We start from the raw sequence: 25,182 nt of genomic DNA, 5'->3' as shown, positions 1-25,182 counted from the left end.
TCATGACTTCAGCTTATTCTTGGTCCTACCAGCATCATGGCCTAGATTGCTACATAATATGCTAAACTGATTTGACTCTGGAACCCCCTTCTCAGAAACAACAAAGAACAAGAACAGGTTTCCTCTTCCAAGTTGGTAAGGTTCCTCATGACATTCTAGGATCCAAAATAACTCGTTATAATTGATGATGTGACCACATTTGGATCAGAATGTGGGCTTAAGGCAGGAGGCTTGATAAGACAACCAAGATCCTTTGCAGGAAATTAGGCCTGCAATTTTCCTGAATTCTCAAGTTACAGAACATTTCTCTCAATTCCCGTGGCAATAAAATGGGGGAAATCATCCACTTAAATTGATTTGGAATAAAAAATGAAATATATGTAAAGTCACTGGTATATGATCAGTACTGAGTGAATATTAATTCTCTTCCCTCAAATTTTAATATCATTTACTATATGAAGCATTATCCAAGTATCTTCTTTTGCTCAAATGTCTTAACATTTATACATCAGAATGGTATTATTCTACACGAGTTTTTAAACAAAGAATCAGGATTTTTTTTTAACCTAAAAAGTTTTGCTGCAGTTTTCCAAGTGTTTTTATTGAATTTAAAATTCATGTAAGGGATACAGAGATATACAACTAGTTTGATCAGCAACTAATATATTTTGGTATCCCTTTATTTTTGTACTCAAGAGCCAGTTCACTTTTTCTCCATGTTCAATACTTAGCTTTGGTAAAATTTTGCCATGTTTTTCATCTGTTACTGAAGCATTAGTGTTTCCACCCTGCTTGGTATAAGTTGCTCTTTTAGTTTTCTTCCTGTGGGTATGTTTTGTAGGACTCTTCTGTTTCTTCTCAACTTCACTGCCTACATCCCACAACATTATCTTTCCATCATTCCCTCCAGTAAGCAGCAAATAGGATTCTGGCAGAAAGCAGACCTGGGATACCCCCAAAGTGTGGCCCTTAAATCCCAGTTCTTGTTCACACTTGACTCCCATCACCCTAAAGATTCTAACTTTACCATCTTCTGCACCACAACTAAAAATATTGCCACATGATGCCACAGACACGGAGTGGGCTAGAGCAGGGTTTAAAAGTTGACCAGGTGATTGTGGGCTCTCCATTTCTTCCATTTCATCCTCCTGTAAATTTGTAATCCAGAGTGGTCGGGCTTTCTGAAGGTTCCACAGCATCACCTTTAAATAAAAGGAAGTTACAGTCAAATAGAGTTCTAGCCATTTTGCTCAACTACCATGCTTATTCTGCTTCTAATAAAATCATCAAAGTAGTCTAAGAGTGATTAGTAGGATGCATTTCCAGTAATATTTTTTAAAAAAGTTTAGATGGCATCACAACATGCCAGTGGAATGTTACCCTGGTACCGAAACTAGAATGCCAATGGGCCATAAAGTGGATTTTAGAAAACAAGATCCTGAATAACTTTCAATTAACAAACCCACTAAAGAGTAATACAAATTCTTAAGCAGTTGCCAGTTTCTTTAAGTCATTCTACCCTCATCTCTACAAGTAAAATAGATTATGAAATTTATTAATTTTCGTCTAAGCTGGTTACATGCCTATCAACTAAATAAACTAAATCTGGAATACCACTGAAATCTAGAATGTTTTTCCTTTCCTTTCACTTCTCTCTTTCCCATAATTAATTTTTATTCTATTAACTGACATATACTACAAGCTTGTCAGTTCTTTTAGATTTAATTAATCTTTGCTCATGCCTAACATATTGCCTGGAAAAAAAACAAATTCCAAACATGTCTGTTGATTAATTTAATACCCTGGTATATTTGGTTTTTTGTTGTTGTTCCCTACCATGATCTTGAACCTATAAATTGATTTAAATAAAATGCTAATCAAAACCCATTTAGAAAACAAAATAAGCTTTATGAATTGATTTTACTCTCTAGTGATTCATTTTCTTCCTGTAGTAAGCAATTTGGAAAGGAAAATGTTCTTAATACTTTTAGAGAGAACAGACAGCTTTATTTTACCATCTTGTATTATCCCTGAATTATAACTGAATTTAAAATGGACACTAGGATAAGCAAGACCTTGTTAGATAGTCAAAAGCATAGATCTGAATTGACAAGATTACTATTGCTGGTGATATTAAGAATTTGTTTTCTATTCAAGGTTAACTTACGTCAACTCAGCCTACTTTCAAAAGAAGTGAAATCTAATAACTATATTCTGCTACTAGGGAAAGAACTGAAAATCCTTTTGAATTGGATTTATAAAATTATACTAAGTGGCCAGCAATAGGTATTTGGGCGAAGCCAAGATACTACTAACTGAAATTAAAGAAATATCAGAAAATCTGCCAGCTTAACTATAATGGGCAGATATCTACAAGTTTCTCACTCAGCTCCTTCATGCTTGGATTATACTTTCTGTACCCCTAAGACATGAACTATACCCAAAGTGTTTTCAGCAGCTTAAACATTTTTTTCCCCTTTAATTCCCCCCCATCCACTTCCACCCCTGACCCATGGATGTTGACGTTTCCCCTTAAGAACTGGATCTCTGAAGGTGAGGGGCCTGGCGCACCCAGGGTATGGTCCGTGGATCCACCTGGGGCGCAAACCCAGGACTTCTGTGTACAAAGCAGACGTGCTAACCACTACGCTATGGAGCCACTCCCTTTAACAGTTTTATATTTACTTAAATCATCTAAATGTGTTAATAACCATCCCAGATTACCAATTCAAGATCATTTTCAAGTACTGAAGATCCCCAAATTGTTCCTGCTTGGAACAATTCTCTTTATGCTTTATTTTTCCTAATTGCCAAATACTCCAAGGTGTTTCATAATTTCTCAATCACCTTTTTATGCAATATTACCCTAAGGAGAGCTACAGATATTGAAGGAAAAGAATACAAGAGTTTGGGGTTTACAGTCATATAAAACATCAATGGGAGAAAAAGTGGACAACTGGCCAATGTTTGGAAGTGAATGCAACCATATCAAAGTGACCCTGCTCAAAAAGTTCTCTCTCTCCACATAAAAAAATCAAGGAAAAAAAAAGCCTTCTTCACCATCCCAATCCTTAAGTGTTGATACTAGCAATCTTTCAAATTCCAGAAAGAACAAACCTTTGTACCTATACTTTCAGGTGTGGAAATGGGACGGGGAGGAATCATGCGTGCTACAGAAATATACGATGGTTTCAAATTTCCAAAGGTTTTTATACTATATTTGAGTGGTGCTTACACATGTATTTATTTAATATTATGCCTTAACACATATAAAAATTTGTACCTATTTAAAGTGGTCTCAATTATCTTAATAAATCACTTTGTTCTTAAGGTTCCTGACTCTTTGAGTATGCTTTGCCTAATTATTTTAAATCTATCGAAATCAAAAGATAGTTTTTATGATTTCTATAATAACAAGGATAGGTATACTGAACATATCTACTTTGTGTGGCAGCAATTCAATTCCAACCTTGAGATAAAATGCATTTGCTCAGAAAGAAATAACTCTCAAAATCAACCTGATAAGAACTGCCACTATTATAATTATACTCTTGGACTCCCCTATAGGCTATTTTTAAAATTTAAAATACTGGATAACCAGGTTTTAAAAGGTAAATTGTGGAAGAAATTAAGTTTCAATGTCAGTAGGGAATAATTTATTTTTAGCATTTTGTTATTATTAGTTTCAAGTATACAGTCCACTGGTTAGACATTTATATAGTTTATGAAATGATCCCCCAATTACTCATTACCCCTTTGGCTCTACATAGTCATTACATTAATGCTAACTGCATTCCCTATGCCATGATCTCCATCCCTGTGACTATCAATTAACTTATTTGTACTCCTTTAACCCTTTACCTTTTCCTTCCAGCCCCCAATCCCCGCCCCTCTGGCTGTCACCAGATTGTCCTCTATATTCGTGACTATTTTTGATGTTTGTTCTTTTTGTTCCTTAGATTCCACATATAAGTGAAATCATACGGTATGTATCTTTCTCTGACTTATTTCGCTCAGCATAATAACCCCTAGGTCCATCCATGTTGTTGCAAATAGGAAATAATTTCTTAAAAGCATGGTTGTGCTGTCTTAGTCATTGTTGTGATTATCATAACCCAGTGCAGAAGGTAATCTACAGCAAACTTAGCAATTCTTGGCAGTCAAGCAATTACCTAAGCCTCCTTTTTGACAAAATATTTATTTCCTATACTGTTCTCTAGCAGCTGCCTTCTGCTAAAGCTTCCTGCCTAGAACTGGATGCAAAATGGTAAATTCTGGATGCCTACTTGCCTAATCTGAAGAATACCAGGTCATTTTTGCACACATAAATGTTTATTGCCAGGCCTAGTAATGAAATAATGAACCTGTGATTGAAAACTGGTATAGCTTAAGGATGAAAGAACAACTAGTCAAAGAGACACTGTACTACCTGCCTACTTAAAACAGATGTCCACCTAGTTGTGTAGGTCCTTCTGCACGACCAAGGGTAGAAAATTGTAGGAGGTTTAAAAGGGCTTGATTAAGACCTAGGAGTGGAAAAGGAGTTTAGAGGTCATAGGGTCACTGTGCCCCATAAGTCTAGAAAAATTCTCGGCATAGGCAATAGAGACATTTTTGGTAGGATAATTCTTTATTGTTTAAGGACTGTCCCAGCACGCAGGACCTACGCTGATTCTGCCTACTAAATACTAGTAACTTGAGGGAGAGGGAATGGCAGTCACGGTGACAACAAAAACCAACCTCATCTATTTCTAAATTAAGAGGTGGGGAGCGTAGAGGAGGGAGTGGTAAATATCACTGGTCAAGAAGGTGGAAAGACAAAACCTTTGATACTATTAACAGAATCACAGTCCTAGAAGATACTGTATATAGTTCAGAAAGTAGATTAAATGCCTAGAACAATGCTGGGCACATAACATTAAAAAACAATGGGTTTTTTTCCCCTCTGGAAGTCACCTGTTCCCAAACCAAGAACCTTTTCTACCACATTACTGATGATATTCTACTTAAATACCTCTGGTGTCACAGATTAAAAATATAGGCTTTGGAGTCAGAGACACTGAGGTTTGAATCCTAAGTGAGGCAGTTATGCAGGTACTTAATTTGAATCTGTTTCCTCATGTCCAAAAATGAAGTAAATCACTATCAGGGTGTGATAAGAATGAAAATTAATATATGTAAGCATTGGCAAGTACTAAGTGCTCACCAGAAAGAAGCCGTGCTTATTCCCAATCCAGTGATAAGAGATTTATTCTCAAGAAGCACATCTGCTGTGGGAAAGTTCAAGCTATTTAAAGCTTTCTTCTTTTATTAAACCAAAATCTGCTTCTCTATAATAACTTCTATTCAGACCAGCGTATTCCATTCTTCCTCTTCATGAAAACCAAAAATAAAATATCTCCAGTTCCTCCACATTATGGGGTTTCTAGACAGATATACCTCCTTGATGGCCTTCCTCTGAATTTGGGCTAGTTTGTGATGTTCCTTTCAAAACTCTGCATGAATACAATGCTCTGATCCTGGTCACCAAAATACATTATTTCAATCAATGCACCCCAGAATTTTAAAATAAAAACAGATCTAATCCCTTCAACTTTTTTTTAAAAAAAACACAGTGTTTGTAGAAAGCGGGTGATAAACTCTGCCTTCAGCAAGCCCTTTTGTTTAAATAAATGTTTAGAATCAAACGCTGAATCCTCAGGTTTCAGGAAAGTATTAAAGCATTAAGAAAGGAAGACTAAAGAATTAATGATTACTTTGCAAGTAAAATCTAGTTAGCTTTGTCAAGTTAGCATGAAACACACAGTAGAAGACATGTTAGTAGATAATAGAAAATTACAAGATATCTTTAGTCTGATCAATAATTTGATTCTATTAGCACGTCTCATTTAGAAATTACCCAAGTACTCTTTGTAAAGCATCACCTGCATATCCAGTCCACATGATACTAGGCTCTGAGGCCTTTGAGGCCGAAAAGCTACAGAAGAACAGATATTGGAATGTCTCCTCAGTGATCTGCTAACTTTCTTATTTTCCAAGTCTAGGATTTTGATTGCCCCGGAGTCATCAGCAGAAGCCAGCAGGTTTTCTGTTTCATTCAATGAAAGACAATTGATTTCTTCTTCATTCACATGAAAATGGTCCAGAGAACCTTTGAGAGACCTGATATCTAGTAAGCTAATGTTTTCTCCATGTGAGGCATAGAGCTTGGTTGGGCAGGAGGGAGAGAATAAGACACTGGTAACATCTTCGGCCCCTTGGAAGCGTGTGTGTCCCAATGGAGTCCCATCTTCACCCCAAGCCATGAGATCTCCACCCTCTGCTCCAGAAGCCACCAGTCCTTCTTGATTTGCATTCAGGCAGAGGATAGGAGAAGAATGTCCACCAGACCACTTGACTGCCATAACGGTCCAGAAGACTCTGTGAAGAGGAGGAAAGAATATAATCTTATGTCTTGTTTAAGAACTTGATGGTGGGAGACAGATGCAATAAGTAATATTTCATCTAGATATTAAAAAAAAGACATCTAAAAAACTGGGGAAAAAAAAACAACATTTGAAGACAAAGTCTACAAAAGTCTAGCTGAACACAGGGTTATTGTGCGCCTGGCTGGAATATGCCTAAATGGGCTTCCCTTGCAATCAGCAACCCAGGTACACCTGGTTCTCCAGTCTTTGATGTGATGCTCACATAATACTGTATATATTTTAAATTAGAAAAAATTCTTTTTAAAAGGGGGCTGCATAATCATCAGGTTATATCTTTTATCAGAATGTTTTAGAGAATGAGCTCTAGAACTAGACTATGGGTTTAAATAGCTCTATTACCTATTAGATGAATAACTGGGCAAGTAACTGAAATTCCTCTCTGTGATTCACTTTCCTTTTCTATAAAATGGGGGTCATAATAATAACATCCATTTCATAGAATCAGAGAAAATTCGAGACAATATTAATAGTGCCTGGTACATAATGAGCACTAAACGAATATTACAATGATCACTTTCCTTATACTACACCAATGGTCCTCAAAGTATGGTCTCCAGACTAGCTGCATCAGCATCACCTAGGAACGCCTAGACCCACTGAATCACAAACTGGGGTTGGGCCCAGCAATGTTTTAATAAGTCCTCCAGATGATTGTGATGCAGGCTAGAATTTGAGAACCTGTACTAAACCAAAACTCTTCTGGAGAGCTGGTTACCTGGACCTTAGGGTTTGTACATGGGATACAATATAAAGGGATTCCAAACTTTCAAATAATGAAGACCCTGTTCTAACAATTTCTCTTAACAATAGTTATACTGGTTAGTATTCTTTGAAAGTACAGAAAATGACTAAAAGCTACTAATAATGCATAACTGCTTTTAAATGTACTCACAAATTTTTAATCACATTATTACATACTTGCACTTATGCAATAGTACTTATGCACAAAATTTAGATTCCTGATATGCGAGGCATCCCAGATCTATAAACTGAAATTGCCACATACTTCCCTGCTATAACTGCCTATTGGGCAAAGCAAAAACGGAAATCAAGGCAATTTACGCAACTTTAAGTGGCCAGACACAAGGAAGCAAACCAATTTGGTTAAATTTAATTCTTCATTTCACAAGCCAAAGGTGAATTTATCTAGTGAAGAATTGTTGTAGTTGTTTTACTATTTTCAGATACAATACCTGAAATTAGTCCAATAATACAGAGATAAATTTCTTAATATTGGTTTGAAAAATCATTTAAAGTAATCTGGCAATCTTCCTAAAATTTCTATTCCCAACACAAAGCTTGTTTCCTCCCACTTTTAGCCACACACATACACACACACACACACAAACTAGACTGCAAAAAAATCACTTATTTCTTAGTAATCAAAGTAACAGAAATTTCACAAAATCAGATAGCAATTTTCATAAAGACAACAAAATAGCAAAAATACAAAAAGATATATATTTTTAATCTTAGCAGAAGCACTCAATTAGTATACAGAGGAAACTAATTATACAGAGACTGAAACAAGTAAGTTTTAATGGAGAGGTTTAGAGAGGAAATGACTCACAGGGAGGTAAAGATAGGGAGCCCCGGTGGTTTGATTTTTGCTGACAAGTTTTGAAATGCTAAATAATTTTCTACCATAACAAAGACTCTTGGCAAATGTCAGAAAAAAATGACACTTAGCACAATATAAAATAAAAGATATTAATATCATTTAGGCTTAGGAACTGTCATCTGTGGTGACTATTGACTTATGTGATAAAGACAATATCATACTTTAAAATATGAAAATTTGAATTAGCTATTGAAAATGTCATTTAAATTACAAATAATTTTGTTTAACTTTGTTATGAATCTTTAGAATATTGATCACTTATTTTCTCTATGATGTATTAACTTTAAAGTCCAGAAGTCCACCCTCTACAGCTTTAGGATTTTGTGTGCATATAATTTTTTGGATCTCTGCTGGGATTTTAGGTTTTCTCTAAGGCAAGAATGAGGCAGGGTTTCTCCATCATAAATTTACCCACAGAGGACCTAAGTAAATGCTGACTGGCAGACAAAAGTTTTAGCAGGTTTTCTTCCTAATATGAGTCTTTTCTGGAAAAGATTAACTCAATTTTAAACACACATTTGGTTAAGCTTCACCCCAAAGTGTGAGGTCAGGCAACAGATGGATTTTATATTTAAAGGGACTATTACAGACAACGCAGTTTCTGTAAATTTCTCTATTAATGACACCAGTAGTAACTCTCAGTCTACTAATCTTGTTAAGACCAAGTTCAGCTCTACCTTAACCTTTATGTGCCTTAGTAAAAAACAAGCTTTTTAGTCAATCAACATTTATCATGCAGAGTATTGATCTGTGATTCAACCAGAGCCCCTGAAATTACTTGTTTGTCTGCAAAATTAAAATTTGTTATTATTTAAAACACAAAGACCACCACTGAAAAGTGTTAATCAGATACCTGTGGTACAAAGTAGTGGGAAAAATGTAATTAAATCTGGGTTAAATCAAAACAAACTTTCAGAAATAAGGTATCAAGCCAGTTTCTTGTTTTTCTCTTATTGAGACTGGAAAGTGTACCAGAAATAGGTGTCACTGTCCCCACATTTAGGTATCAAGTCAAACTTCTCATACACAGATGCCTAAAGGTGTCAAGCACAATTAATCATATCCTATTGTGAATTACTTTAATTAGCTAATAGAGATTCCTTCCAACACCAAATGAGATCATGGACTGGGATGGCGGGGAAGAGTGGGGTATTTTGAGAGCATTTTTAGAAAGGGTGGAGTACAACAATTGGCAGCTCTAAACAGCCAGAGGGCAGAATGAGGATACTGAACTTGAGGGATGGCGCATGGTCAGGAGGGTGATGAGTAGGTAAAAGATCTGTATAAAGAAAAGGAGGTATGATAAAGAAAATCTTTTCCTACTTTGAAATTCTACCTGGGCCACTTGGCGGGTACTTTCCCGCAAAAAGTCACCTAACTAACTGGAGTAGATTAGCACCAAAATTGTCTGATCAGCTCCTTGAAAGGCTCTACCTCCCCTATACTATGACAGGATAAAGGCCAACATCTTTAATAACTGAATGAGCTCTACTCTAAACACTGCTCCAGTCATATTTCCATATATCCACTTGTTCTTTTCAAGTGTGACTTTAAAGCTGTTCATTTTGCCTGGGTCTTTGCCCCTTCTCAGATGCATCAACTCTACTCATCCTTGAAGATTTAAATGAAACGTAAGTGTCTTTCCAGAAAAAGCTGATCTTCCTTCCTTGGATGTCCTATGGTTGAAAGCTGAAAAATTAATTAATAAAACTGCAGTCTGAGGTTACACTACCATATAGTTACTATCACTGTAATGAATATAGGTCAACTTTTCTTTACATGTTTTGGTTTTCCAAAGTTGGTCTTGATCTGAAGCTGGATAGCAAACAATATGACTAAAGGGCTGCGCCACTGGCATTAGCAAGAATGAAAAGAATCTGGATTACTAAGCATGTTGGAAAAAAACATCTGGGAAGGGAATGCAATAATCAAACACTATATATCAGAGTAGAGAAGGTAGTGGCTGTTCTATTTTTACTAGGGAACAACAGAGGAGTTTCTGGAATGATTTCTTACTACATAAAGGCAAGACAATGGGGTTGACTACTTAGGGAATCTGTGAAGCCTATTATTATAATAATTACCTCAGATACGTTTTGGGAGTTACATAAAAACCCGCGTAAAGGACTTCATTACAGGGTCTGGCTCACATTATAGTTATTTTCTCCTATTAAACATTCGTCACACTTTAAAGGCTGTCCGAAAACTTTTTGGGCCACCTAGGAAAACGTGACCAAATAATGCTGCAATTCTTTCTCTTCCAAGAAGCCACGTATAATTTTAGCCTCTACGTCATTCTCCCCATCGGACTGTCTAAATAAAAACACATTTGCCTTAACCCGCCTACTAATCGGTGGGATTACAGGAAAGACTGAAAAAGGCTACATTTTGCCCAAAAGAATGTAGCACTTAATAAGCACTTAAACGGCACTTTAAGGTTATCAAACGTTGCTGGGGAGGGGGGTTCAAATGCGGCGACCTTACTTTCCGAATACACGCTGGGTCACACTTTCTAATAAGTACCGATACTTGGGGAAAACAAGAGGGCTTGACCAATAAGACTTCATCTGCCGAATGTAAAGGAAGAAGAGCCGACTTAAGCCGAAGGTTGCGGAGCCAGGAATTTGCTAGAGAGGGAAATTTCATGCGTTAGGTTGGAGTCTGAGGCAGGGACCTAGCTGACAGAAGGAAACTCACAGGAAGAAAGGCCTAGGAAAGCCAATGCGGGATCTCTACCCGCAAAAGAGGAAAAGGCACCGGAGGCCAGCCACGAGCCCACCGGCGCCAGCCTCATACCTGCGCTTCCCGCTTCCCTCCTCGGCGCCTCGTAATGACCTCACCCACGGGCGCCCAATCCCATGTAGCGTAGGGTGCGAGGCGCCTCAGCCAAACAGTCACATCCGGGCCTGAGAGGAACCGCGAACGAGCTGGGCGTGCGCCTTTGCTTCGTGCCCTCAACCCGCATGGCGGAGTCACGGGCGCGCCACGGGGAAGCCGTGCTAGTCGGGCGGTTCCGGCGCCCGCGCTGAGCCGCGGGGGAGGGGCGGGGGACGCCCATACGGCTGGTGCGTCTGCCCTCAGTGAGGCGGGGCGCGCGGCGGACGCCCCTGAGCAGGGGCGGGAGTGGTGGAAGGGCTGGACGGTTGACTGTGAAAGGGGCGGTGAGCGCGCTGCTCCGGTCTCAAGGCGAGGTTTGGCCTCCCCAGCAGAGACGGGGCGAAGCGGCGGCGGCGGCCCTCGGGCCGGCTAGTGAGGCGATGGCGGCCCCGGCCCCTGGGGCTGGAGCAGCCTCGGGCGGCGCTGGCTGTAGCAGTGGCGGCGGCGGCGGCGGCGCAAGCTCCGGCTCGGGCTCTGGGTCCGCGGGGGCCGGGGGCCGGCTGCCCAGCCGGGTGCTGGAGTTGGTGTTCTCCTACCTGGAGCTGTCCGAGCTGCGGAGCTGCGCCCTGGTTTGCAAGCACTGGTACCGCTGCCTGCACGGCGATGAGAATAGCGAGGTGTGGCGGAGCCTGTGTGCCCGCAGCCTGGCAGAAGAGGCTCTGCGCACGGACATCCTCTGCAACCTGCCCAGCTACAAGGCCAAGGTGAGGGAGCCCCGAGCTACGCCGCTGCCCTCAGCCCCGCTCCTGCGCACCGCTCTCAGCGCTTCTCATCTAAGCTTCTGAGTCAGACGCCTCGCTTCACCATCCCGCCTTTCCACCGCACCGGTCAATACCTTACCTCACCCCTCCATGAAGATTCTTTTCTCTTTGGATTGAAGTTCTGCTCCTTAACCCACTACACTTCCGTGATACACTTTTTAAAGGACCAGTTGCTTTCCCATCCCTGGTTTTCCATCACTCATTCTACTTTCCACAGTCTTTCCCTTTAAAGACAGACCACCCCCATTGTTGTACCTTTAATACGCTCATTTTTTCCCCTACCCTTCAAATAGGCTTTATTAGATATCTCTGTTGCCTTAACATCCGCTTAATTTCAAAGATTTTCGTTTTCATCCCACATTTTACCTCATCTTTTCCAAGTTCTGATTTAGAACTATTTTTTCTTTGTTTTCACCCAGGTCTTCTTTAATTCCTTCCACTATGTTTCAGGCTTATAAGTGAGTGTGGTCCTAGGCATCCTGTTAATTTTCAAGATACAGGCTTTCATAGCCCAGACTCCCCTCAGCATCTCTTAACCGTCATAATACTGCCTTGTCCCAGTATTAAGTGGCTACTTTCTTGCCAACTTTTTCCTAGTTTCGCCTTGATGGTATGTCTCATCTGTTCGATTTGTCATAGAATTCCGGTTTTGCTTGCTGCCTTTTTTTCTTCTAGATTCTCGTACATATTACTACATTCATATACAAATAAATGTCAAGTAACAGATACAGTAGGGCTGAGAGGATTCTTCAGGCGATATAAATAAAAGGCCTCAAGCTTGAGTTCAGTTAGATGGATAACAGCTATTAAGTATAGCAGTCACCAAGAGCGTATATGAGAGAGGATAAAGGCTGACTTAAAATGTGGTAAACATAAAAAATACATTAATAATTAAAATTGGAAAACATCTCTTTTTAGTGCTAGACTGCCAGTGGTGATCGAGGTAAGACATAAACTTTCCCATGTGAAATAGATGTAAAATTTATTCTTCTGTAATAAAGAAGGTTTTAGTTAAATAAAATGAGGAATATTGCTGTTAAATATGATCAAGTTTTTCCTACTAAGTGAAATAACATGTTAATTTACTACGACAATATTTGTACCTGGTAGATGCTCAGTGGATACTAGCTGTAATTTACATAGTATAGTGAGGAAGATTGCACCTGTTTTGCCTAATAAACGTATAGGCTTCATAAGTTTTATTTTTTATTTTTACATAGTTTATTGTTTTTACTTATTTTAAATTGAGACATTTTGGTAATTGTTCTATAATAGATAAGTTCACATAATTCAAGAGTCATATAATCATATGTAATAGATAATGTGTTCATGTGAGTCAACATTCAAAAAAAGCAAAATGTCTTCCTTTTGCCCTTGTCCTCCAGCCACCCAGTTTCCCTTCTTGGAGGCAGCCTGTGTTACCTATTTCTTTTGTATCCTTATGTAGATAGTTTAGGTTTCTTAAGTTTTTAGTATTTTGTATGTCTTTCTACTACAAGCACTGAAAGTATCGTAGGCATACTAATAGCATTCAGACATTGGAGGACTTTTCTCGAATATCTTGAGGATAAAAAGATTAATTCAAAAGAAGTCAGATAGTCTAGTAAGGAAGCCCTCAGTCTAATAGGGGAGAAAAAAATGTGTAGAAATAACTAACACATGGTAGAAATTGCTCCTGTTAGAGATTAAAAAAACATATGCTAGAAGTTCAGTGAAAGAGATTTGCAAGTTGAGTGGAGGATTGGAGAAGGTTTGAGGTTGAGATTATATCTGAGCTGAACTTTAAGGATGGGGAGGATTTGAACATTTTACTAATAGGAAATATCCTGAAGAAAAGCAGGACAAATGGAAAGCAAAGGCTTTGTACAGCATATACCGTATTTTTATTTTAAAAAATATGTGAATGCCAGCCACTGTGCTTAGTTTTGTAGATGGAATGGTGAATAAAAACAGACACAGGCTCTTATGGATGCCTTGCCTTACAATCTAGTTGGGGAAAATAGATATTAATCAAATAATCACAATTGTGAAATCATATCTGCGGTAAGTACTGTGAAGGAGAGAGACATGGTGCTCTGAGTGTCAGTAACGGAAGATTTCACTTAGGACGGTCAGGGGAGTCCTCTGAAGACATAAAGCATGAACTGAGACCTGAAAGATAAGGATTAATCGATTAAGCGGGGAGAGAAGAGCCTTCCAGGAGGGAACCTGATGAGTATGAAGGACAAAAAAATACTTCAGTGTGGCTGGAGCATAGAGAGCAAAGGTGAGGTAGGTTTGAGATAAGACAGAAGGAGTAGGTTGGGGCCTACTTCTATAGGGAAACCTTTTTAAACTGTAAGTAAGGGGGTTAGGAGTGTGGGGATTGGTGATATGATTATTATGCATTTTTAAGAGATTTCTAGCTTCAGTATGGAGAACAAGTTGAAGAGAAACTTAGAAATATGGGTAGATCAATTGGGAAGTAAGTAGTGGAGCAGATGGGGAGAAATTTAAGAGAGATTTAGGAAGCAAAATTTATAAGACTTAGCAATAGATTTGCATTAGGAGTGAAGAAGAGGGAGGTGTTAAGGATGACTCCTAGATATCTGGCTTACATAATAGAGCGATCACCCGGGCTAGATAGATTTAGGAGGAATGAATTCAATTTCTGTAGAGTAGAATTTACATTGTTTTTGAGATATCCAGGAGATTTCAGATAGGTAGTTGTTAAGAGTTTAGAGCTTACAGGAGCGGCTAAAGATATAAAATAGTTATATTGAATTAAAGTAGTAGAAAATATGCACAGATAAGCTGAAACTGGATGTATCATAGAGGTCTTTGAAATACAGTTTGGGCTTCGTTCTGCAGTTGGAAACCACAGAAGTTTGAACAGAGGAGTGACAAAGTAAGAGCTGTGTGTTAGAAAAACTAAGCCATAAAATGAATTGGAGAGGGCAAGGGTTAGTGCCTATACCAGAGGTATTTAAGGTATAGAACAAATGTGTGAACAAGTGTATAAAGGAGGGAAGGGAATGGTTAGGAGAGCTATTGCAGAGAACAGATCTACATGGCGGACAGCTAGTTGACTAGGTGAGTAAGATGAGGAAGAAGGAAGAATCAGGATTACCAGGAAGCCTGGGTAACAGAGAAGTATGGGAACAGGCTTGGGATAGCATAAAACTGGAAAGTATTTGGAGTTGTCAGTCTATTTAGGATTCGTCTTCTTTTTAAAAGTTCATGTTGTACATGTCACCAAATAGCATCAATTATTCCAGTCATACTTAGCATCTAACTATAATTCTCTAAAGTTCAGACTTAGATCCTAAACTATGTCTTAAAGTTGTTTGGCATAATGTTAACATCCAGGTTGTGCATAAGAGTGTGAGACGGGAACTATAGATTAATTCATGGATTTATTTTCCCATTTCACCTAAAGTTTTCAGTATCCATCTCTAAAAGATAAGGACACTTAACATAATCACAATATCATATCTAAAGTATAAAGAAATAAACTATAATATAAAAAACAAAGTGTTCAAATTTCCAATTATCTCATAAATTTCAGATGTTTATTTTTAATTTTCAGTTTAATCAAGATCTATATAATGTTTCTATGCAATCAGTTGATATGTCTCTTAAGGCTATTTCAGTCTACAAATTCACCCTCCATCTCCCTACCTCCTACCCTAGTAACTTATTTGTTGAAGAAACCAGGTTGTTTACCCTGTAGAGTTTTCCTCAGTCTGGATTTTGTGTATTTCATTCCCATGGTGTTGCTTAACATGCTCTTCTATCCTCTGTATATCCTATAGAGGTTTGATTCATTTAGGTTAGATCATATTTTTCGCGATATATTTTTTACTAGAATCAAGTGGTTGGGGTGTGTACAGAATTAAGTGTTGCATGGTGCCGACTATGATGGGTAGGAGTTCAGGAGAGTGAAGTCAGGGAGATTGGGTGGTCCTGGTTAAGAATAGCTTCATGGAGGTGGTAAGACGAGCCGGTCTTAGAGGATATGTGGGAGAAGGAAAGCAGGTATGATACCACAGACAAGGAGAACAACACGAACTTAGAAACAGGAGGAACCACATCTGGAGGGCTTTGAAGGCCAGGCAGAATTTACAGTTCATATGGTAGTACAGAACTATCAAAGGTTATTGAACTGGGATGAAATGTAATAAAGGTACTGTTTTAGAATGACATATCTGGAAGAATTCAGGTAGAAGACTGAAGATCGAGATCTAGAGAATTTAGGAGCAGAAGTAGGATAGTCACCAAAAAAGTATACAGTAAAAGATAGTCCAAGGTAATAGGGAGATGTCATAGATCTTTGAGGAAGAGCTTGTCAACAGTGTCAGTATGACAACGAGAATAAGGTTAGAGGAAAAGCAATTGGAATTTATAAGAATTGAAGATAGGCATAGGTAAGAATTAATTAAATATTTTATAATAAGGAGTTAATTGTCTTGATAGTAGTCTTTTGAGTTATTTAGGATGTACATAAATTTTGGGGGACATTTTACTCCCCCTTTTCATCCTATATTCTGATCTTTTAGGTGCTTAAAAGTGTATTATAAATAGGAACAGATAGGGAAAAAATTTAGGAATGCTTCAGTTTTACAGCCTCCTTGTGAAAACATGGGATCCCTGAAACAAGCAGGATTTGTTTGTTTTTTATTAAATTTCTCTGCTCTGAAGCACAATAATGAAATAGTGGAGTACTGACTAATAGTAAATGAACACTGGATGAGGGTACTAGATACCTGACTTCTCTTTGGGGTTCTTGCTCAAACTAGCTGTTGACTTTTAGGTCCATGTCCTCATCCCTGAGTTGAACTAGGTGACATTTAGGATCCTTCCTAACACTGAAATTCTATGATTCCAGAGTTGATATCGCAAGTTAACTAAAGCAATGGGTCTTAGCCTTTGGCTGCTTTTGGGTAGTTTGAATAAAGTAGGGTATTTAAAAAAAACATACAAACCAAAACCAAATAACATGAGAAATTGTTATTTGTTCAGAGTGGCAATTTTCATACAGTCTGTATTTTGGAAGCTTAAAAAACTGATAATTACTGAAGATCAGCTAACCTGTCTGCCAATGACAGCTGTTCTTAATGGCTCTCTATAAATCCTAGTGGTTGAATTTAGATGCTATCTAGGGGATTATTTGAGTGATGTCTAGCAAGGAGGCCAAGGATCTAAGATAGTTTGTGTTTATTAAAATTTTTTATTAACTTTAGAGCTGCTATGACTAAGTTTCCTATTTTACTTAAAATATTCTTTTGCTGGCAGCATTGCCAACATGAAAACTGCCTCTCTTAACTTTTCGATATAAAAATATCAAATATAAACAAGAATAGAGAAAATAGTTTAATGACTAACTATACCTATCACCAAGCTTTGCCAATTAATGATTTATGGGCAATCTAGTTTTCATGTTTACCCCACCTACTATCCTGCTCCAACCCTAGGTATTTCAAAGCAATTCCTTGATATCATCTTATCCATAAACATTTCAGCATTATCTCTAAAATATAAAGATTCTTGTGTATATGTATTTGACATTTTAAGAAGCCTATTTGGAGAAATAATATTACGTTTTAGAATTTTATCAACAATGAAATAGTTGGCAGTTATTTTAAATGTTACGTTAGTATCCCATCCTGAAACTTTAGCTATTTTTTAGAAATACGTATTGTACTATTTAGAAATATATAACTTTATTGTTTAAAAACACATAGCCTAAAGTTTAGGCATTTTTTAATATTTAAGAAATATCAAACTTCTGTTTCTTTGGTCTGGTTTTCATCTTTTCAGGTACGTGCTTTCCAGCATGCCTTCAGCACTAATGACTGCTCCAGGAATGTCTACATTAAGAAGAATGGCTTTACTTTACATCGAAACCCCATTGCTCAAAGCACTGATGGTGCAAGGACCAAGATTGGTTTCAGTGAGGGCCGCCATGCATGGGAAGTATGGTGGGAGGGCCCTCTAGGCACTGTGGCAGTGATTGGAATTGCCACAAAACGGGCTCCCATGCAGTGCCAAGGTTACGTGGCATTGCTGGGCAGTGATGACCAAAGCTGGGGCTGGAATCTGGTGGACAATAATCTACTTCATAATGGAGAAGTCAATGGCAGTTTTCCACAGTGCAACAATGCACCAAAATATCAGGTGAGAAATAGGTGTTTTCTGAGATGTGAGCCTTTGTCAAATCATGCCTTTATTTGTTTTAAATTTACAAAATTTAATATAGTAGCTTTGTATGTCTTTTTGGTAATTTTTAATTAAATGGTGTAACTGTCCTTTCTTTGCTACTCTGATAATCTTCTATTATCTCAGTACTTGTTTCCTAATACATATTCAACCTTGAGCAAGTCATCTTTGCTCTCTACATCAGGGGTTGGCAAACTTTTTCTGTGCAGGGCCAGATAGTAAATATTTTTGGCTTTGTCATCCATATGGTCTCTGTCACTATTCAACTCTTGTTGTTATAGCACAAAAACAGCCATAGATAATATGTAAAGAATGAGCATAGCTGTGTTACAGTAAAACCTTATTTATGGGCTGCAGGCCAGATATGGATCAGGGACCATAGTTTGCCAACTCATGCTTTAAATTGCCATCTTTCCTATGTTTTGGTACACCCAAATCTACTTTTTCTAGACCTCTCGCCCCCACAAATGCACCTGTGTGCATGCACACACATACCCTCTGCTACTTAATTAATCTGTTTGTGGCCTCTGAAGGTGTCACTGATTTCTATAAAGACAGGAAAGTTCAGGCAAACTTTTGCATTTTAAATTCTTTTCGTCTTAGTCTTACCTATACTTATTTGATTCTAGGTCAAAATTATAGTTCCTGTTTATAAAGGGTATATGATTACCATGGATTCAGCAGAGTCTAAAACACAATCTGATAAGAAACTGGAAATTTTAAGGAATTATAGAGTGCATATTTCATAGGAACGTATGGCTTGAAAACTCTAGCCTCAGTAATGACTTCAAGTCAGGCATACTAAAGTAGAACTAAAAATATATTCAATTTCCTGAGATAGAAAAGCCTGGAAGGATTTTCTTTCATAGAATCCTTTCCTCACTGTCCTTTCAGTCTCTGCAAATATCCTAGAAGGGTGTCTAGACTTAATAATCATTGAAGATAAAGTCCATGACTAGTCTTGTGGTGATTTTATAGTGAAAGTCCTTTAGTCTTTGTTTTTCAGAGAACACAAACTCTAGTATGATTTCGGTTCTTTTAAATTTATTGAGATTTGTTTTCTTCCCAGCATATGACTTATCTTGATGAGTGTTCCATGTGTGTTTGAACACATATTCTATTGTTGGATGGAATATTCTATAAATGATAGGTCAAGTTAGTTGATAGTATTCAAGTCTTCTATATCCTTACTGATTTTTCTTTCTCCTGTTCAGTCATTTACTGAAAGGAGTATTGAAATCTCCAACGGTACTTGCTAATTTATCTATTTCTTTTTTTAGTTCTGTCAGTTTTTGCTTCATGTGTTTTTAGAGCTCTGTTATTAGGTGTATATACATTTATAATTGTTATATCTCCCAGCCTTATTAGCTCTTTTATCATTATGAATTGACCGACTTTGACTCTAGTAATATGCCTTACTTTTAAGTTTATTTTGTCTGATATAAATATAGCCATTCCAACTTTCTTATGCTTATTGCTGCAAAGTACCTCTTTTCCTCCATCTTTTTTCTTTTAATCTGTCTTTGTATTAAAAACGAGTCTCCTAGACTGGCTATAATTGAGTCTTGCTTTTTACCAAACCTGATCTTATAATCTCTACCTTTTGATTTGACTGTTTAATCCATTTACATTTAATGTAATTGTTGGGCTGCTTGATATTGTCCTTGTCTCTGTGCCTCTGAAGCTATTTTCTTTAAAAAAATTTTTTTTCTTTCTTTATTTTTTTTTTGGATTGGATAATTTCTCTTGCTTTATCTTCAAGTTCATAGATTCTTTCTTCTTGCTATTTCTTCTTGCTGTTAAGCCGGGCTAGTGAATTTTAGTTATTGTCCTCTTCAGCTTTAGAATTTTCATTTGGTTCTTTTTTCTATGGTTTCCATTTCTCTATTGAGATTCTCTATTTGTGCATTCATCAATACTAGATTTTTCTTTAATTTTTTGCACATATTTATAATAATTGCTTTGAAGTCTTTGTCTGCCAATCCAATATCGAGGCCTACCAATATCAGGGCCTACTTGGAATCAGTTTCAATTGACTTCTTTTTTCTCCCTGAGTATGAGTTGTACTTTTCTGTTTCTTTTCATATCCAGTAATTTTTAAATTGAAAACTGTGCATTATCAATAATATGCACAGTATCTGGAATGTTTTGTTCCTCTAGAAATTGCTTTGTTTTTCTGAAGGGTGTAAGTTTTCTTGTTCTAGCAGGCAGTTAATTTTTGTAGACTAAAGCTATAAACTGTCTCCACCACGCTGTGTAGCAGCTAATGTCTTCGTTCAATTTTTTGTTTGTTTTTTTAAGGGGGTGAGGTGGGGCCTTCTAGCTGCTACTTTTTCAGCCTGGTTCTCTGGAGGTTTCCTCTGTATCTGTGTAGTATAGTGGTCACACCTGGATTTGGGCAGAGTTTATTCCCAGATTTGGGGGCTCATCCTCTTTGTGGTTCCGTTGCTTCTAGAGTTCCTACTTCTTAAGTTTCCAATTACTCTGCTGTCTCCAAGTATTGCCCTCTGACAATTTAAGTTAGTAAGACTTCTGCTTTCTGCTCTCTATACTGTGTGCATACTGTATCCTCAAACAAAAGTAAAGCAAACTTGCAAATTTCACCAGGAGTGACAGTGTCTTCTTAGTTTCATTTTCTGTAAAATAAGGATAACTCCTAGGATTGATGTCAATATCAAAAAAAAAAAAAAAAGATAAAACAAAGCACAAAACGAATATCTAACAAGATATTAATTTTTAATTTTTTGTTGTTTTTCATGTTTTGATGGTACAGTAGTTATATGATGAGTAGGATATTCTTGGGTCTATAAAATGGGGTATAGGTTAATCGTGAGTTGGGCAAAGGGTGGAAAAAAAGCAGATATTAGTAGTTATTTGTGTTAGGAAATACAGTGAAGGAAAGTAATAACAACAGGAGTTATACTTGGCAAGTATTAAATTATTATTTTTTATTGCAAATGTTAGGACTTTCTGCCTCCAAGTATATAGATGTTTCAGCCTTTTATAGGTGCAAATTATAAAGATAAAACATCCTTATTTCTTTGCTTACTTTTCCAAATGGGAAAATAACTGGATATATTGTGCTTTCAGTTTAGTTAACAATCAGTGCTTCTGTTTTTATAACGAACAGATGTTTCAGAGCAGTGATCTACAGAGTGACTATTTAATAAGCCTATTCTGCATCTTTAGAATCTGTAGTCAGATTTGGCTTTTTATGACCATGTAAGTTCCACATTGTATATAGAACTGCTTTGTAAACTTTAAAGGCTATGTAAGTATTTTATTATAGTATATATGTAACTTTTTTATTGTGGTAAAATATATACAGCATTTATAATTTTAACCATTTGTAAGTGTATAGTTCAGTGGCATTAAATACATTCACAACGTTGTATAACCATCACCATTATCTATACCCCAGACTTTTTCATTATCCCCAACATAAACTATGTGCTCATTAGAAAATAACTCTTTATTTCTCTCCCTGCCCCCAGCTTCTGGTAACCTCTGTTCTACTTTCTGACTATGAATGTGAATAGTCTAGGTGCCTGATATAAGTAGAATCATACAATATTTATCTTTATGTGTCTGCCTTATTTAATGTAGCATAATGTTTTCAAGATGCATCCATATTGTAGCATATATTAAAAGTGCATTTCTTTTTATGGATGAATAACATTCTATTTTACATATACCTACTATAGTAATTTGAAAAGTTTATTTAGAAAGTCTTTTTTGGTAAAGTGCTGTACCAAGTTATAGCTTTTAGTGGTAACCTACTTAAGAAAAGCCTTTTAACAAAGAGTAAATAAAATCTGGAGACTATTCAAAGGAAACATTTAAATTTTTAGTATTAAATGTAGATCCCATGCAAGTCTTAAATTTAAAAAAAAATTATCAAAACAGGCAGTTGTAATGAAATTGATATATTTTCTTCCCGAAGTTTCTCCTTGTTTCTCTAGATAACTTTTAGGGTATATATCCAAAATAATATTTTCAACTTGTTCATTTGTCTCATGTTTCTTCTATCTATGCCCTTGGTGGGTTTTCTTCTAACCTTCATTTGTTATCTATTTGCAGATAGGAGAAAGAATTCGAGTCATCTTGGACATGGAAGATAAGACTTTAGCCTTTGAACGTGGATATGAGTTCCTGGGGGTTGCCTTTAGAGGGCTTCCCAAGGCCTGCTTGTATCCAGCAGTTTCCGCTGTATATGGCAACACAGAAGTGACTTTGGTTTACCTTGGAAAACCTTTGGATGGATGACAGTGGCTTTCTTGGGATGAAAGACAGTAGAGGAGATATCTTCTTGTGGAAAGTAGAATCATGAAGTGACAGTGTCATACATGCATGCCCAAGAAACATCCTGAAAACATGAAATTGTTAACTGGAGAAGCAACTCTACAGCAGAGATTATCTTAGTGTTTCCTCTTTCTACTGGGCCAGAAAAATCCTCAGGGTTGCAGTTGGTTGAGTGGGCAGTTGACATATGCATGTTGCAACAGATTTTGTCTGTAAGTTAGCAATGTGTTATTTCCAACTTTTAAGGTGAGAATTTAGAGATGCTGTAAAAGGAATAAGATAAGGAAATAGCAAGATTTTTAAGTAGTGTGTTTGTGAAGAAAGACTGATCCTGTTTTACAACTGCCTGTTTTTTCTCCAGACCCCTTTTTTCCAGCCAGCTTGACTATCAGAAATGTATGAAACTGGTTGGGTTTTATTTAATATTTTTAATATATTGAGAAGCATGGTCTGCTTGGACTGCACTTCTCTAACAGTGAGATGTAAAATTGTGCAGCTATTTTAAAAGTTGTATATACAAATATGTGTGTAAAAACAACTGTAAAAAAAAAACAAAAACAGGACAAAGGGGTTGCTTTGTTCTAGTCCAATTTCTTAAAAACCACTACATGGTACAAAATTAAAATAACATTTAGAGACAATTAGGTAACTACAAAGAAGAGGATTTTAAGAGGAGATATGTTGTATTGGCTTATTTTATATTTAGTTTACAGTTTCCATAGCTATTATAGTCTGTTTTTCTTAAAAAAATGATCAAAATTATTGTAAAAATCCTTTAATCTCCTGGCTAAAGATTGAGGGAAGGCAAATTTATTTTTAATCATACGTATATCAGTAATAATAATGATGTGCATCTTGTATCTGGTTTTATTTTTTGGCCTTCTGAGAAAATGTCTCATGACAACACAGACATTGCCATTTGCTTTTATAGGCCTCAAATATGAAAGCTGTTACTCACAGACCTTAGGAAAAGAATCAATTAATGGTCCTTTTATTTTATAACTTTATAATGTAGATATTATAATTTTTTAAATTTTAATATTGTTTACATCATGCAACAATCTAAGCCTCAGACTCTTCATTGGGGTTATCAAGAAAATGTTTACTCACCCACCAGGAACAGTGCCAACCTGAACTCAGGTTAAGAATGTTCTTAATCTCAGTATATATAATTGCCCCCATGGGACTTGGAATAAAACACCTTGTGCTGAAAACTTCAGGTTGGCAATATTTTGAAGGTTTCATTGTAGAAGAGTTTAACATTAATTCCTATTCTGAATTTTTGACTAATAAATTTGATTTCACTATTACTCCTTTGAATTAATAATCCAACATACATGAGCTGAGATTTTCTTTTGTTAGAAGAGAAACAAACATCTTTCTGTATGAAAGTATAAATTGTATGGTGTCAGATACATCTTTGTGATAAATACTGACTAAGGCAAGTGGAATCTTTGTACTTTTTAGGTTATTGCTGTATGTATATTTTGTCTTTAATAAAATTAGGGACAGCAAGCAGCTGACTGGGGTTCTTGGGCTGCTCTTTAAGAGTTAGGATTATCAGTACTCCTATGAAGCAGGGGATTTGAATCATGAACAAAGATTTATTTTTGCCACCTGACAGGTTTACATATATTTATTATGTATTTGTTATGTTGCTTAAAGATGAAATTTGTTAAAGATTCTTTTCGACATCTATGTCAAGAAGAAACTCCTGGAAACCATATTTAATAGTACATAGTGAAATTATATGTTACATGTATTAGAGACTATAGCTGCTACAGAAATTGATTTTTCTTGACTCAATTTGACAAAATTTAAAAAAGAACTGGTTCAAGATGAAGATTGAGCTAGTTAGAAAACTATAAAGACCTTTAAATACTTGTTTCTTTTTTAGGTTGTGGTACAGCCAATTCCAAGAACTTTTGCTCAGAGTTTTGTTTATAACGTTTTGCCTTGTTAGTAGACATTCATTTTGTAACAAAGTTTTGAAGGTGCTGAGTGGAAAACAGAAACACATGGTTATTGCGTATTGAACCTAGAATCAAATAATTGCCTAAATATTTAACAAGCTATTTTTAAAGATTTAGATTCTCTAATATCCCATTTGCTAACATTATAAAATTGGAGGTTCATATTTAGCACGAACATTAGGGGAATGAAGAGCCTTCATTTATAACCTGATAAATGAATTTGTTACTGGAGACCAATAGTAGCTATACAGAATATTAAAGCAAATTGCTACAATGTGCAAGGAAATGGAATCTCTTTTTTATTGGTGCTGAGAGAGCTTTTAGGTAGAAGACTGTTGCACCTGAAGATTGAGTATAAATCATCAAAATCAATAGTTAACCTTAGCTGTACTTAGGAGTCATGCGCATTTTGAAAAATATTGATACTTGGGTTCTATACCCTAAAATTCTGATATTGGTCTGGAATAAGACATGACAATAAGGATTAAAAAAAAAACTTCCTAGATGATTTTCAATATGCTGCCAAGGTTGAGTTAAAAATTCACCTTAAGTTTTCTCATCTGCGAAATTAAAAAAAAAAAATCCTTGCTCCCTCCCTTCACTACCTCACAAGGATATTGAAAGTAGAAAAAATAATGCGAAGGTGCTTGTGAGATGGATAAAAGTGCTAGTGAAAGGCAAAGTAGTGTATTTCAGCTGAAACTAAGCAGGAAAAATGTATAATTGAATTTGCTTTGTTGACATGAGAAGCCGGGAGCACTCCCTTTGGTTCTTAACTTTCGTGAAGCATGAGATGTGTAAAGCAAACATTACTATTACTCCCATTCATACTGTAGTATTCTGTCATACTTGAGATAGGCTGTTCTAATTATCTGGTTTTACATAGGAAAGAAGAAATATTAAAGGCTTAAAGTCTGTAATGATCAATGGTTCATAATTCATTAAAACATTTCATACAAAGA

At 36.7% G+C, this 25,182-nt stretch overlaps 2 protein-coding genes across 7 annotated transcripts; one reads left to right on the top strand and one right to left on the bottom strand.

The window, feature by feature from the left end:
* Positions 1 to 574: 574 nt before the first annotated feature.
* Positions 575 to 11,643, bottom strand: WDR53 (WD repeat domain 53). Of its 5 annotated transcripts, none has more exons than XM_039850506.1 (3): positions 10,807 to 10,887; positions 5,925 to 6,420; positions 575 to 1,202 (listed from the first exon to the last, which is right to left on the bottom strand). In XM_039850506.1, the coding sequence occupies exons 2-3, from the start codon at positions 6,402 to 6,404 to the stop codon at positions 609 to 611; spliced, it is 1,074 nt and encodes a 357-aa protein (XP_039706440.1). In that variant the 5' UTR covers positions 6,405 to 6,420; positions 10,807 to 10,887; the 3' UTR covers positions 575 to 608. The 5 variants fall into 5 exon arrangements, with proteins under 5 accessions (XP_039706440.1, XP_039706442.1, XP_039706439.1 ...); XM_039850505.1 differs by lacking the exon at positions 10,807 to 10,887 and adding an exon at positions 10,906 to 11,048 and having other exon boundaries at positions 581 to 1,202; XM_039850508.1 differs by lacking the exons at positions 5,925 to 6,420; positions 10,807 to 10,887 and adding an exon at positions 5,207 to 5,911.
* On the top strand, positions 11,253 to 25,182 carry FBXO45 (F-box protein 45). Of its 2 annotated transcripts, none has more exons than XM_039850511.1 (3): positions 11,253 to 11,690; positions 17,547 to 17,955; positions 17,994 to 20,637. In XM_039850511.1, exons 1-3 carry the CDS (start codon positions 11,367 to 11,369, stop codon positions 18,014 to 18,016), a joined length of 756 nt encoding a protein of 251 aa, XP_039706445.1. In that variant the 5' UTR covers positions 11,253 to 11,366; the 3' UTR covers positions 18,017 to 20,637. The 2 variants fall into 2 exon arrangements, with proteins under 2 accessions (XP_039706445.1, XP_039706444.1); XM_039850510.1 differs by lacking the exon at positions 17,994 to 20,637 and adding an exon at positions 22,026 to 25,182 and having other exon boundaries at positions 11,270 to 11,690; positions 17,547 to 17,903.

The sequence above is a fragment of the Pteropus medius genome, unplaced genomic scaffold (genome assembly GCF_902729225.1).
Source record: "Pteropus medius unplaced genomic scaffold, Ma_sr-lr_union100, whole genome shotgun sequence".
Lineage (NCBI taxonomy): Eukaryota > Metazoa > Chordata > Mammalia > Chiroptera > Pteropodidae > Pteropus > Pteropus medius.
Note: the sequence above shows the minus strand (reverse complement) of the source record. Positions and strands in the feature narration are given on the sequence as shown.